Below are 13,794 nucleotides of genomic sequence, written 5' to 3'. Positions count from 1 at the left end.
AATCTGAATTTGATAGTAGACTGATTAGTAAGAAAGGAAACTTAAGGCAATTACTGTTGCTAAGCTTTTACCAACCGTAAATTAATTTCTTATGTGTTAAAATATACTTCAGAATTGTTTCTTGGGAATTTGTGTCTTATATTGATATTACTATTATTACACACTGATTCAGTGTCCTTGGGTCACTTTGGTTTTTTTCATTAATTATGTATTAATATATCGTTATATTAATAATGATAGGCATCGTTGGTATAGAGGTTTTTAACATAGTAAACTTTGGTATTTCTATAATTGTTTTCATCTTTTTACAGGAAATGCTGAGACTCTCAAACATGAGCCAAAAAAGAATAATATTGACACACATGCTAGACTGAGAGAATTCTGGATGCGTTACTATTCTGCTCACTACATGACTTTAGTGGTTCAATCCAAAGGTAATATTACCTACTATGGCCCTTAGAATTACTCTGAAGTAGTGCTTTTTTAGGATTTGTTTGCCTTGATCAGTATTACAGTGCACTGTTAATTACGTTAGTGCTTGTTCCTAATATGAATTAAAAGAAATCAGAATTTGGAGAGATCACAAAACAAGTGGCAAATCTCAGGGAAGCACAAAATACATCTGATTCTCAGGCAAATGTTTTTTGTCTTAGAGACATACGTCTTATCTCCAAGCGAGTCTTAGAGTATACTAATGTATAAATTGGTATACATTAGTCATAAATTGGTCTTTTAAGCCACATTCAGCTGCTTCCTCTATTATCTCTCATTTTGCATTTAATCTGTATTGATTATAAACTCTTATGGAGAAGGCATCCATCTTTTTGTCTGTATTATAGGATCCAGTTAAATGGCATGATTAATTGAATTCCATCATGGTGATGCTAGTACAAGTATCTTAAATGTAAAATACTGATCAATACCTCTACTCTTTCTTTTAGCATTATCTTCAGTAACTTGTGTTAACTTTTTCTCATTAAAGAAACCGTGGTAGCTTTCTTTTGTTTTCTTTACATTTCAATCAGTTTAGGCCAATTTTCAAAGTCAGTCGGTTGCTAAAATAGTTCTTTTGACATACCTTATAGTTTGCACATTTTAAAAAAAAGATTAATCCTCTCACCCTAATATGATTTTCCTATTTATAAATCTTTTTTCTTTCATTATCAAAATTAAGATAAGAGCTGTTTAAAATTAGTCCACTAAAGTTGACTTGACTATAAAGTTATAGATACGGTATGATAGATTGTTCAAATTACAAATGGGTGTTTGGATTCCTTTTTACACATTTGTTAAAATAGGCAATTTCATATTCCATATATAATATTAATTTATAATTTTAATTATTGTTTCCAAAGCTGTCATGAACATGCATTTTTCTTTAACTAGGTATTGTTTCTTTTGCATTCTCTTCTTTGGTGATGATAAATATAAGAACACATTAATGATTGTTGCAGATTTCTAAAATAAGCCACAGGTATTTGAAAAGAACCAGGTACAATCTAGATTCAATTGATTTTGGAGCTTTAGCATTTATTATACCATTTAAGAGTTACATTTTCTATAAATAGTATAGAATAAATAGTTTGCATCTTGTGTTTTATATCCTGGGGCATCTCTTGAGAATTAGTGAAACTCATGTGTCTGGTGGAACTAACAAATATTATCCAGTGATGGTAATTAGTCACTAGGATGAAGCTAAAAGGTTTCCTTTAGATTTGTTTTAGTAGAAATTTCAAAAGAATTTCTTATGAAACATAAAGAATTAAAAGAAGATAGAAATCATATATATATACATATATGTATATATATCCTAAGAGGACTTATGGATTAAAACCTCAGCAAGTATAAATTAGTGTAAATTAAATGAAGTATAAAAGTACTCATGAGATACCTAGAAGGGTTAGTGTAGTGTGGATTAATTGGGAGAAACCTTTCTAGATGCCGGTATATTCTTATCTCTTGGCCCTTCACACTAGCCTAATGATAAACAAAATCTTTTTTTTAAACTTATGTGCATTTTCTAACTTTACTATGGAGAGAGAAAGGAGTCTTAACAAAATTATATGTGTCTTAAAATTTTCTTAACTATTGTTATATTTTATAACTGGTTAAGGAGTGGCAGGTAATGCCCAAATTAAAGTATCCTGTTGCTTTATAGCTAAATATCTGAAAAATCTAATTGCATTTCTGCCTTGAATAACAACAGTGCATTTTCCTGTCTCCTCACTGCCCTCCCCCCCAGAAACATTGGATACTTTGGAAAAGTGGGTGACTGAAATCTTCTCTCAGATACCAAACAAGTAAGACATTTATTTTTATAAATCATACAGCTTTAGAGATAAAGAGGCCATATCTTCTGGTTTGCGCCCCAGAGGTTTCTTTTCTTTTGGTTTGTTTTTTAAGTAGGTGATTAAGACCTGAAGTGGTTTAGCAAGATTGCACAGCTTTTGAGTGGGAAAACTTAAGATGAGAACCCAAGTTTTCATAGTTTCTGTTCAAAATTTATAGATCTGTAAACTTATAATAAGCAGTAATTCTGAATTTGTGCCTTTTTTTACATTTATTGAGAGCTCTTCTCTTACCGTGGAGAGTGTTTGGAACTGTGATATGAAAGCAAATATTATATTGAGAGGCAGAATATATATAAATATATATACTTGTATCCCCTGCCTGAGAACAAATTGTGTTCTGAAAGTTTGTTTTTAAGTCAGTTGTTTGAAATTTGGAATATTTTTCCCCATAAAAGAAGTAATCTTGTAGAGGATGATTGACTTCTCATACTGTCTAAAAAGTCTATTTCATCTAGTTGAACCAAATTGTCTTTTATTAGGAATTGTATACAGGGCTTCAGTTTAGAAAGCATTTTTTGTGCACTTCAAATTCATCAAAAATAATACAAATATTTAAAATATACTTTATTGTTAGATTTTCGTTACAAAGAATACAAAAACTTTAATTCTGAAGCAATTAAGTCTTTCTTCCCACTCTTAGCAGTTTGCATTTTTATAAAATAAATGAAATCAGAATCAATTTTTTTCTTGCATCAGGTGAGTAAGCTAGATGTTTTCTATTCATTCCAAGACATAATTTGTTTTAAATTGATGAAAGAAAAATTAGCTTTAAAAATGTTAGAATAATTTGTAATAACAGCCAATTATTTATTATTATTTTGGCTTTATGTTAATTTCCATTGATAATTAGCAGTACTTTTTATGAATGGAAAGATAATGAAAGTCATGCCAAAGTTGCAGGTTTGTTTTATTTGTTTATTTTTGTTTGTTTGTTTTGATAAGAAATGAGTATGAGCTATGGAAGTGTCAAATGGCATATTGAAACTTGTTTCACTGTGAAACTTTGCTAATAAAATCAGATGTATACTGAATAGAGGGATTCATTAGGTCCTGTCAATCCCTGATTAGCATTTTAAAAAATTCTCTTAAAATTCACTAGTAACTTTAATCCCTTAATCAGACAGGTTAAAAAGTCTTCTAAGCGTTTAATATTAATTCATATTGACCATGTTTTAGAAAACCTATTAGTTACAATATCTTCAACCAGACGGGAAGCCTCTAGCAGGAGAGTCCAAGTCTTTTAAATACCATAGCTCCTAATATAGTGCTTTATATCTACTAATCACTCCATATGTATTTGTTGAGTTAAAAAAATTATCTCTAATGTAAGTTTTCTTCCTCACAAATGGCTTTGGATAGGAGGAGAACCGAAATTGAATATGTCAATTGAAAGAGACAGTAAATATTGGGAAGGGAGTTCCCTTTAATGTGTTGTTTTATTTCTCTTGTGAGTTTTAAAGATATTTGACTCATTGGGACTGAGGTTAAGAACAGGTTGTGTACTTCAGGATTTTGTGGCTTTGTTGCCATCTATTCACTAATGCCTAGAATGCTTTTCAGCCAGGAGTATGTAGAATAGATTATAAATACCTATCAGTTAGGCATCCCTAAAGGTACTGCTTATAAAGGCTTTTGCCAATTAAATTTTAATGTATTTGTTTTATTTTCAGTGGGTTACCCAAACCAAACTTTGGCCATTTAACGGATCCATTTGACACACCAGCATTTAACAAACTTTATAGAGGTTCGTGAACCAAAGGTTTAAAACTGTTTGAAATAACTTTAGCTCATTCTCTAAAACTTAATTGAGGCTGCCAATTTTCTTTGAAACTGAGAACACAACAGAAAGTACAGCTGGGTTGGAAAGGGAGTAGACGGACAGTGGAGATCCAGCTAGCCACTAACTAGCAGCAGATTGATTGGTCTGCTGCTACTTGAGTCTGTTTCATGCTTTCTCTCTGTTTTCCCCTTGTTCCTGTTAGTACTTTAATTTTGTTTGTTTCTTTCCTATTACATTTTATCTATATTTTGCTCTTTTTAAAAAAAATAGAAAAATAGAGGAGGGGAAAACACTTTGGAAATTGTTTCCTTTTTAATATAAAAACCATTTTTATTAAGAAAAATTTTGAAGTGTAAAGCAACGGGGTGGGGACAAATCACCCCTAAATCTTACCATCTAGAGAGTCATTTTGGCAAATTTCCTTTTGAGTTTCTAGAGGTATATTTCTTAATGTAGTTGAGATTATAAAGTATATATACTTCTTCTATCTCTTACTTTTTCATTTAATATTACATTTGTAATAACTTCCCAGCGAATCATCACATGGTTATACTATAATTTACTTAGCAATTTGCCCATAATGAATATTGCAGAAACATCCTTAATTTACCACTTCTCTTTCTTCAGTAGATTTTCTTCTTTCTCTTAATTGCCTGAATATTCACTTCACCTCCTTCTCTTTCTCCTCTTTCACTCCATTTCCATTCTCTTTCCTCTTCCCTTCCTCTGATAAATAACTGTTTTCTCACACCCTTTATCTGCTGCTGGCTCCATTCTGTCTAAGCTGACTCTTCCCAGAGATAGCTTATTTTTGGTTGTATTATTTCTGGCTTTAGATATTCTCTTCATAGAATTATAAAATAATAGCACTAGGAAGAATCTTAGCAACTTAAGCCTAATCCAATCACCATACCATAAGAAAATAGATTCAGAAAGATTTAAATGCAAGTGATTTTCTTAAGGTCATATAAACATAGATAGCAAGATAGAGGTAGGGCTGGATTTCAGCCATGGGTCTCCTGACTCCTAGCCTTGTAATCCTATCTTGAAAGAAGGGATCCATCCTTAAGAGCATTTAATATTCTGATAGTTCTTTTATCCATGCTTTCTCTACCTGTGAAACCAAATTGAAAAGAAATTCACAAAAACTGTGCTATTCAAATGGGAAAATTGGCAACTTGAAATAATAATTGCATTGTATTTAACTTTCCCTTATTTATTGGAGGATAAAATATATTGAATTTAAAAATTCATGTAATGTAGTAAAAGTTATAGAGAAACTCTTATATCTATTCTTCTGAAAAATATTTTTTAGTTGTTCCAATCAGAAAAATTCATGCTCTGACCATCACATGGGCACTCCCCCCTCAACAGCAACATTACAGGTAAGAGTTCAAGGGCTAATTTATTCCATTAGTTACTGAGTGAGAGTCATATTTTTAGAGCATATTAAATGGTTTAAATTTGGGTGTTCTGGATTTATCAAACAGGTAATATGGTAAACTGAGACTTCACTATTCTTGGATTTTTCAAGCCTTGTTTTATATTTTAATGTCTTCCTAGGTATAAAAACTGAAGGTTTCTTATAGTCACCTTTCCCGAGTCTTTGAAATTAAGTATCTTAGTGTGAATATTAACTTCTGTGGTTATTTTCTTTAGTACTTTGAGTACAAAATATATTTGCTTATGATTTATTTGCCAGTGGTGAACATTTAGTTTGATCTTGTCAAAAGTAAAGTTAAATAATTTTGAGTTTGGAATATGACTACACCATAAATTTCAAGGACTTACTCCTTTGAGTTGGGAATGAGGTAGGGCAAATTTATTCAAATTAGGAAAATATTTCAGCTTGTTTGTATAGTTTTCTTATTTGAGCAATATACCATGAGCCAAGACATTCTTTAAAGATAATGATCAGTCAGTGCCTGCAAATGCTTTTCTAATTAGAAACAAACGCAAATAAGCTGATAAAAATTTAACCTATTTTTCAAAACCCTTACAAACAAAACAAAACCATGAGGACACACACACATGCAGAAAGAAAGCTTAAGCTCAGTAAAAAATTCTTTTTTAAAAAAGTGTATGTTTCAAATATTCAAACAATCAAGTCCCATAAAGTTAACAAGAACAGAATGCCTACTGTGAGAAAGGAGAGAACATGTATTGTCTACTTACTTTTGGAGCAAGGATAATATGTGAAAAAGTAATATACATCAATTGTTTAGTTATGTTACAGTGTCCCCAAAAGTATTAAAATGCATATTTAAAAGTTTATTTTGTTACAAATTTTTATTTAAAAGATAAAAAATTTTAATTTTTATGAAAATAATATATCAGTAAAATACTAAAATATGACAAAAGAAGAAGTACAAATTGGCAGTTATAAAATATTCACAGAAATGTAAAGTAAAGCATAGGGAATATAGTCAATAATATTGTAGTAACTATATGTGGTGTCGGGAGTACTAGACTTATGGGAGGATCACTTCATAAGTTATATAAATGTCTAACCACTATGCTGTACACCTGAAACTAATATAATATTGAAAAAATAAAATAGGACAAGAGGGTATTAAGTAAAAAGTAAAGCTCTGCTTCTTTTTCTTTGTCTCTGTCCTCAAACATATGTCCAATGTTAATAGTTTTATATCCTTCAGACATTAAAATAATGAATATAAAAGATACATCTTATTTATGGAAATGGAATTATATATACCTTCCCTTTTTTGATTTTTCCTATTTTGTTAATTAACAAACCCTCTGATTGGTTACTAAGGTAATTTATTGTAGAAATCTTGAAAATTACTGAAAAATAGAAAAAAATTCATCCATAATAGTTTTCCAAAGACCGTTAACATTTCTCTATGTTTTCAACCAGTTATTTTTTTTTATGGACTGTTTGTTTTATTTTTATTTATTTATTTTTTTGGACTATTTGTTTTAAAGTGATATTCACCATGAGTCACTTTGCATCCCCAAATATGTGAATTCCCAGTAAATTAGCTTTTTTGAGGAGCCATTTTTTTTTTTTACAAAGAAGCAAATGTTTATCCCTCCAGAGCTGTCAGATACAGTACAGTTAGCTTTGTTCAGATGCAAATGTTGTGTATTCAGCTGGGTTCCTTCTGTAACTGCTTTGCTCTTCTTCATCAGTCTTACTATAGATCTAATTCAAATTCATATTTTAAACAATGTTGTGTAGGCTTTGAGGATTGCTTAACGTAATTAAAACCATAATACTATATCTTGATTTTAAGAGTTTACTGAATATAATCCTGTGAACTAATTTTAAAATTTAAGAATGTTTAGATTTCCTAACTCAATTTTTCTATATATTTTTGTTTTGGTAGGAATACATTTCTGAAATTATAGTAGAAGCCAGTGGGAAAAGACAATTTGAATAACATATATACAACTACTCAGACTATTAAAGTATCTTATTATATAATAAAGCATTTTACACCTGTTATGCATTTTCATGAAAACTCTATGAGTAAGTAGTTAGGTAAGTGAAGAGAAAAAGAAAAATATAGAGAGACCAAGCTTCTTGGTCAAGATCATGCATTTACTTAAAGGAAAACTAAAACTACATGCTAGATTTTCTGACCATTAAAGCAGCACATTTCAGTTTACCACAGAACCTAATGGAATACTGAATGCTTTTATAGATACAGAGTGACTCATATTGCATTAGGTTCTAAAATGGTAAAGAATCTATATTAATTCCATTTTGAGTGAAACTAAAATGAAAGATTTTACCATGACAAGAAGTAAGTTTGGTGTCCAGGATAAAAAGTAATAGTTTTAAATTTTGGAATAATTGTACTCATTTAGTGATTTCAGATGAAGAAGTTAAATTTTACCATGTTTTCTGTTTTTATCTTGCTACTATCAAATTAATTATAATTTCATGTTTTGTGGAATTTATTTGAAAATAAGTTTATAATTATATTCTCAAATATAGTCTTAGACACATGATTTTCTGGTGTATTAATACCTTACTTTCAAAAATTTCTGACCTTAACATTTTTTTAAAAGGGTGAAGCCTCTTCATTATATCTCTTGGCTGGTTGGACATGAAGGCAAAGGCAGCATTCTTTCTTACCTTAGAAAAAAGCAAGTATTAATAAAATGTAGCAATCTCCGAAAAATAATAGACGATAAGTGTTATATAACCCATTGTTTTCTTTTTTTGCTTTATCTGCCAGGAAGCCTAGAATCAAATCAAATACTTAATTATAGTCACTTTAATAACCTAGATTATTTTAATGGCTGTATTATATCTGTGTATTTCTGTAGAAGGCCCCTTTTAGCCCATGTTGGAAGTAGTTGTAAAAAATCATAAACTAATAGATTCTAGAATTACTTAAAATGTTAGTGCTAATAAAGAATTTAGATTTAAATCGTAAGGAAGTCAGTTATTTAAATGCTGTGGACTCCAAATTTCCTCAACCTAAAAGGTGTACTTTAATGAGAAGTTCATTGGGCAGATAAATCATAATAAATATGTGAGACTGTGAACAGTATATGTAGCCATGTTAGCAGAATGTTTCCTCATGTGTTTAGGCACTTGTTTAAATTGTCTGGCTAGATAATAGAAATGTTTACCTTTAGAATGAGGAACAATACATTAAAGTAATTCCTTGTTTGATTTTTCTGTACACTAAATCAAACATGGAAAGGTAGATGAGAAATTTAAATAAGTACTTGAAAACCTTACTGTGTACTAGAACATTTGAAGAAGGCTGAAAGGGCAGGATTATTATAAAATAATAATGGTAGGTATATAAGTGCCTTATACAATAAATGTGAAATGCTTTGAGATATGTGTAATCTTTCTACCTTGCTGAATTTTATTAGAATTTCAAACTATTCTGGCTTCCCTCCCTCCGTATTTTAGGATTTTAATATTGTGCTGTTCTCTTCAACAAAAATTACTATGGCTTCATAAAACTGTTAATGTTTTACTGTTTTGTAACATATATTAATGTTTCTATTAAACAAATAAATATGGCTATTATTTTCTTCTAGTGATTCCTGAATGCATTACAGTTCTGTGGGAGGCTTTGTGCTTTTAAGATTTGTACTTTTACTATAGGAAAGCATGTGTGCATCAAAGGTTGAACTTCCCCAAATTTACATAGAAAGCCTATGTATTTTGTTTATTTGATGTATATGTAGACTATTAGTCCCCAGATATTGATTGGATTAATTTTTCCCTAACTATAGGTGCTGGGCTCTTGCACTATTTGGTGGAAATGGTGAGACAGGATTTGAACAAAATTCTACCTACTCAGTGTTCAGCATTTCTATTACATTGACTGATGAGGGTTATAAACATTTCTATGAGGTAAATAATTAATATGGAGGGTTTTTAAAATATAGGTATCACTTTGTGTAAAAGTATAATCAGCTGTTTTGTTTTAGGTGGCTCATACTGTCTTCCAGTATTTAAAAATGCTGCAGAAGCTAGGCCCAGAAAAAAGGTAATACATGCTTTTGTTAGAATTAGGCCAGGAGTCAATCCTAGTATGTTTTAGCTTTTAGGCTGCCAGTAGACATGCTTTAGTCCTGCTTTGATTGTTTTTTGGGCATTTCCTGCTTAATTGCCTTTACTAGCTCCATATTCTTATTCCTTTTCATGTGACTGTACATTAAGGGTTTATGTTTATGTGACCAGTCTATTTATTTTTATGCTTCTCTTTTGCTGATGATTTTAATGAGAAATTTAAATACGTCTTCTAATTATAATTTTATTCACAGAATTTTTGAAGAAATCCAGAAAATTGAGGATAACGAGTTTCATTACCAAGAACAGGTACTGGAAGTCAAATTCTTTTAGAATGTTTTCTTTTCTTTTTGAGATTAGTACGGACATTGTTCCTCTTTTTGGAAATATCACTGGAGTTTTAATTCTGCCACTCTGTCATGTGAGTCTCAAGATAGCCTTGAGTTTATCTGCAAATTAACTCTCGTGTTTTTGAGTATTTATACTGAAGTAACAGTGAGAGGGTTAGGCAGATTGACACAGATCGTATTATGTGATGATCATTCTCATACGTAGTCATCCATCTGTCTATTCCATTGATAAATATACATGGAGAGCATCATGCTATGGTACTTGATATTTTGAGAATTCAAATATTGTGAAGACATTCTGCAAGATAATCTTTAATAATTACCATATGTAATGTTAGAAACTGTGTGCTTTGGGATTTCGGGGCAAGGAAAGCATTTGCCTTGATTGGAATAGAATCAGGGAAGGCTTCATGGATGTGGTAAATTTGAATTGAGTTCAACATTAAAAAATGGATAAGGTGTGGGATACATCCTAAGAAGTGGGAAGCACAAAAGTAGAGAACTCTGGGATACTGTGAAAAAGAAAATGATCCTACATTTGTCTGTAGCATAGTGTATCTGAGAGGGAGGTATTATATAAGGCTGAAAGTTGAGGAGTTTAGAGTGGGGTTTTTTTAAACTCTTTTGTGCCTTTGGATCCCTTTGGAAATCTGTCGAATCATCTGGATCCCTCTTCAGAATAATATTTTAGCCCTCTAACTTTTTAAACTCGCAGAAAAATTGCCATAGTAGTACAGTGATCACTGGTATATCCCTTATCTGGATTCAAAGTTATTAATATTTTGCCATATTTTATTTATTCTCTTTTTATGTCTGTGCATATGTGATTTTTTTCTGAAAATATTTGAGATTTAATTATAAATATCATACTTCATCCCTAAATTTTTTAGCTATATCTGCTACAAACGTATTCTCTTGCACTATCTCACTAAAATTATCACACTCAAGAAATTTAACATTGAAACTATACCATTATTTATTACACAGTTAATAGAATAGTGTTTTTAAGTACATAAAATACAGTAGTTTGTGAAGGAATATTGAAATAAAGTACTTAAAATAGTAAAAAATAATGTATTAATATATTAAATGATAAGGTCTAATGGTAGTTCTAGTAATTATTATAATTTTTAAGTAGCCATGAGTGTGATATTTGGAGATATCTGCAACAACTATCTTGCATTTTCTTTTGGTTATAGTCATAGATGTTGCCATATTCATAATCAAATAAAAATGCTAAATTAGAGATTAGTGAAAATAAATATGTAATTTCTTCCCAACCAAATTCTTGCACTACCACCCCTTTCTGAATTTGTCCACTGATATTTTGTGGGAGGTGCCTATGGACCCTAGTTTATGAGCTACTGATTTAGAACCAGTTCGTAGAACATCTTGAAAGCTGCCTTTTTGGATCAGAACCAAAGACAATACCTACGATGAGTAGAGAAGATTTAAGTACATGAGGACAAGGTCACAAAAACTATAAGCTTCCAGTTGCTATTGACTCCTATGTAATCTGCTCTATATACTTGAAATCACTTGAAATAGAAATCTTATTCTGTCAAAACGGAAAGAATGCTGTGACTTGGCCATTAGAAGTTCCTGTAGACTTCTCCCGGTAAATAGGTTGATATGCATAGAGCCCACAAATCCTGCCATCTACCTTCCCAGGAGTGATTTTGTTCAGTGTCCTTATCAGCTATGGTGGCACAATGTGGGCCATAACCGTGGCAGGAATGGAGTGGGAACATGAATTGTGGACTGCAACTGTAAGTGATAACTCAGTTCCCTTTTTGGGGATCTGATTATTAGCACTGAGTGACATATTCTTTCTGTACCTCCAGTTCCTTCTTAGCAAGGCATTTCAAGGTTTTTGTTCACCGATATCTCTCCATTTTGTAGCTCATTTTTTTTTTCACCTTTATAAATGCTCACGAATACTTACTTTGATTTTAAAACACGAGCTCAAAACATCTTAGATTAAAACCTAATCAGTGCAAAGTCAGAACAAATCAGAAGGGCCCATGTATGTGTGAACTACTAAATTCACCCATGTATGTGTGAACTACTAAATTCACTCAAGTAGCTCAGCTTATTTTGGCTTTTACATATTTCTTTTTAAAACAAAGTTAAAATGTCTCCTCTTCAGACTTTTTCTGGTCTTCATCAATAAAGGCAGATAGGAATGCCCTTTTCACATTATTCAAACCAGTCTTTTCTTTAAATTAAGAAATTAAAAAAAATTTAATTTCATATAGGAACTTGGACTCAGTAAATTAATATAAATTAATTTACTGAACTAGCGAAAAGCTATTTCTGTGCTTTTTGTAGGCACTGTAGACAGAAAAACAGGAACAATAACAATAATGGAAGGCAGTGAGAGTTTGTAGTAGATGAAAAAATTAGAGGATAAACAATTACAAGTGTTGGAGAAGATGCAGAGAAATTGGGGCCCTCATACATTGCTGGTGGGAATGTAAAATGGTGCACTGCTTGGAAAACAGTTTGGCAGTTCCTTAAAAACTTAAACATAATGTTACCATAAAAGCTACCAATTCCACACCTAGGTACACACCCAGAAAATTGACAACATATGTTCATACAAAAACTTGTTACACAGATGTTCTTATAAGCATTATTCATTATAGCCAAAAAGTGGGAACAAGCCAATGTCCATCAATGAATGAATGGTTAAACAAAATGTAGACTCTGCATACTATGGAATACTATTCAGCCATTAAAAAGGAATAAAGTATTGATTCATGCTACAACATAGATTAACCTTCAAAACATCATGCTAAATGGAAGAAGCCAGACACAAGTCACAGATTATATGATTCCATTTATATGAGATATCCAGAATAGGTAAATCCATAAGATGGAACACAGATTGTTGGCTGCCAGTGGCTGAGGCGGGTGGGTAATTGGGAACAAGTGCTTAATGGATACGGGGGTTTCTTTTTGGAGTAATGAAAATATTCTGGAACTAGATAGTGGTTATGGTTGCACAACTGTAACTGTACTAAAAACCACTGAATGTACACTTTAAAAGTGTGAATTCTATGGTGTATGAATTATACCTTTTTAAAAAATTAAAGGGTAGCATTTCAGTGTTCTTCCCAGTACTTTCTCCATTGCCTTGGCAGCAAAGATCTGCTTTTAGCCAGGGTTCTCATTGTTTTTTTCATAGGAAATATTTTGACTCACTCAGTTTTGTGGCCTACTGATTAGAGTAGTTAACTTATAAATAAGTGGCTGGTAAAAATAACTGATTAAAAAAATTAGAACAGAGTAGGAAGAGTCATTTCAAACAATAATAGCACTTTTATTAGTCAACTTACTGATTCAGAAATGTTTCCTGAAGTGGGAGGTGGGGAGAAGCCAACCATCTTTTTCCTTATTCTGTTTTTTTTTCTTGCTCTATATTTATGTGAGGTACCTATAGTCTGTAATTTGATGTATGCTTGTCTCATTTCTCCTCCATGAATATAGTAACTTTTTTTCTGTCTTCTATTAGGTGAGAGAACAACCCATATTGTCTAGTAAAGGACTGGGCAGTGTGGTATTTTGGAAAGAATGCTCACTACTACATTAGGAAGGCTGAGTTCTAGTATCTCACTTTTTGTTCCCACTTTTTGGCTAGAACTCAGCCTGTCACTTTTTTACTGTGTGACCTTGGGCAAGTCACCTAATCAGTCTGAATATATGTCCTCATTACAAAATGTAGGAATGGAACTCCTTGGTCGACTTGGTTCAAGATTCTGTGTATCTGAGCGATCAATAAATACTGTAATTGATTACTTT

General features: G+C 31.5%; 1 protein-coding gene across 5 annotated transcripts in view; it reads left to right on the top strand.

Moving 5' to 3' along the window:
• Positions 1-13,794, top strand: part of NRDC (nardilysin convertase) — a 68,606-nt gene that overhangs the window by 37,864 nt on the left and 16,948 nt on the right. For all 5 annotated transcript variants that reach the window (XM_039885949.1, XM_039885957.1, XM_039885940.1 and 2 more), the window contains 8 exons: positions 312-434; positions 2,243-2,300; positions 4,022-4,095; positions 5,447-5,516; positions 8,170-8,247; positions 9,361-9,481; positions 9,559-9,617; positions 9,895-9,949. In XM_039885949.1, coding sequence (XP_039741883.1) covers positions 312-434; positions 2,243-2,300; positions 4,022-4,095; positions 5,447-5,516; positions 8,170-8,247; positions 9,361-9,481; positions 9,559-9,617; positions 9,895-9,949 — 638 coding nt within the window. The remainder of the gene's footprint in view (positions 1-311; positions 435-2,242; positions 2,301-4,021; positions 4,096-5,446; positions 5,517-8,169; positions 8,248-9,360; positions 9,482-9,558; positions 9,618-9,894; positions 9,950-13,794) is intronic.

The sequence above is a fragment of the Pteropus medius genome, unplaced genomic scaffold, assembly GCF_902729225.1.
Source record: "Pteropus medius unplaced genomic scaffold, Ma_sr-lr_union100, whole genome shotgun sequence".
In the NCBI taxonomy this organism is placed as follows: Eukaryota; Metazoa; Chordata; class Mammalia; order Chiroptera; family Pteropodidae; genus Pteropus; species Pteropus medius.
Note: the sequence above shows the minus strand (reverse complement) of the source record. Positions and strands in the feature narration are given on the sequence as shown.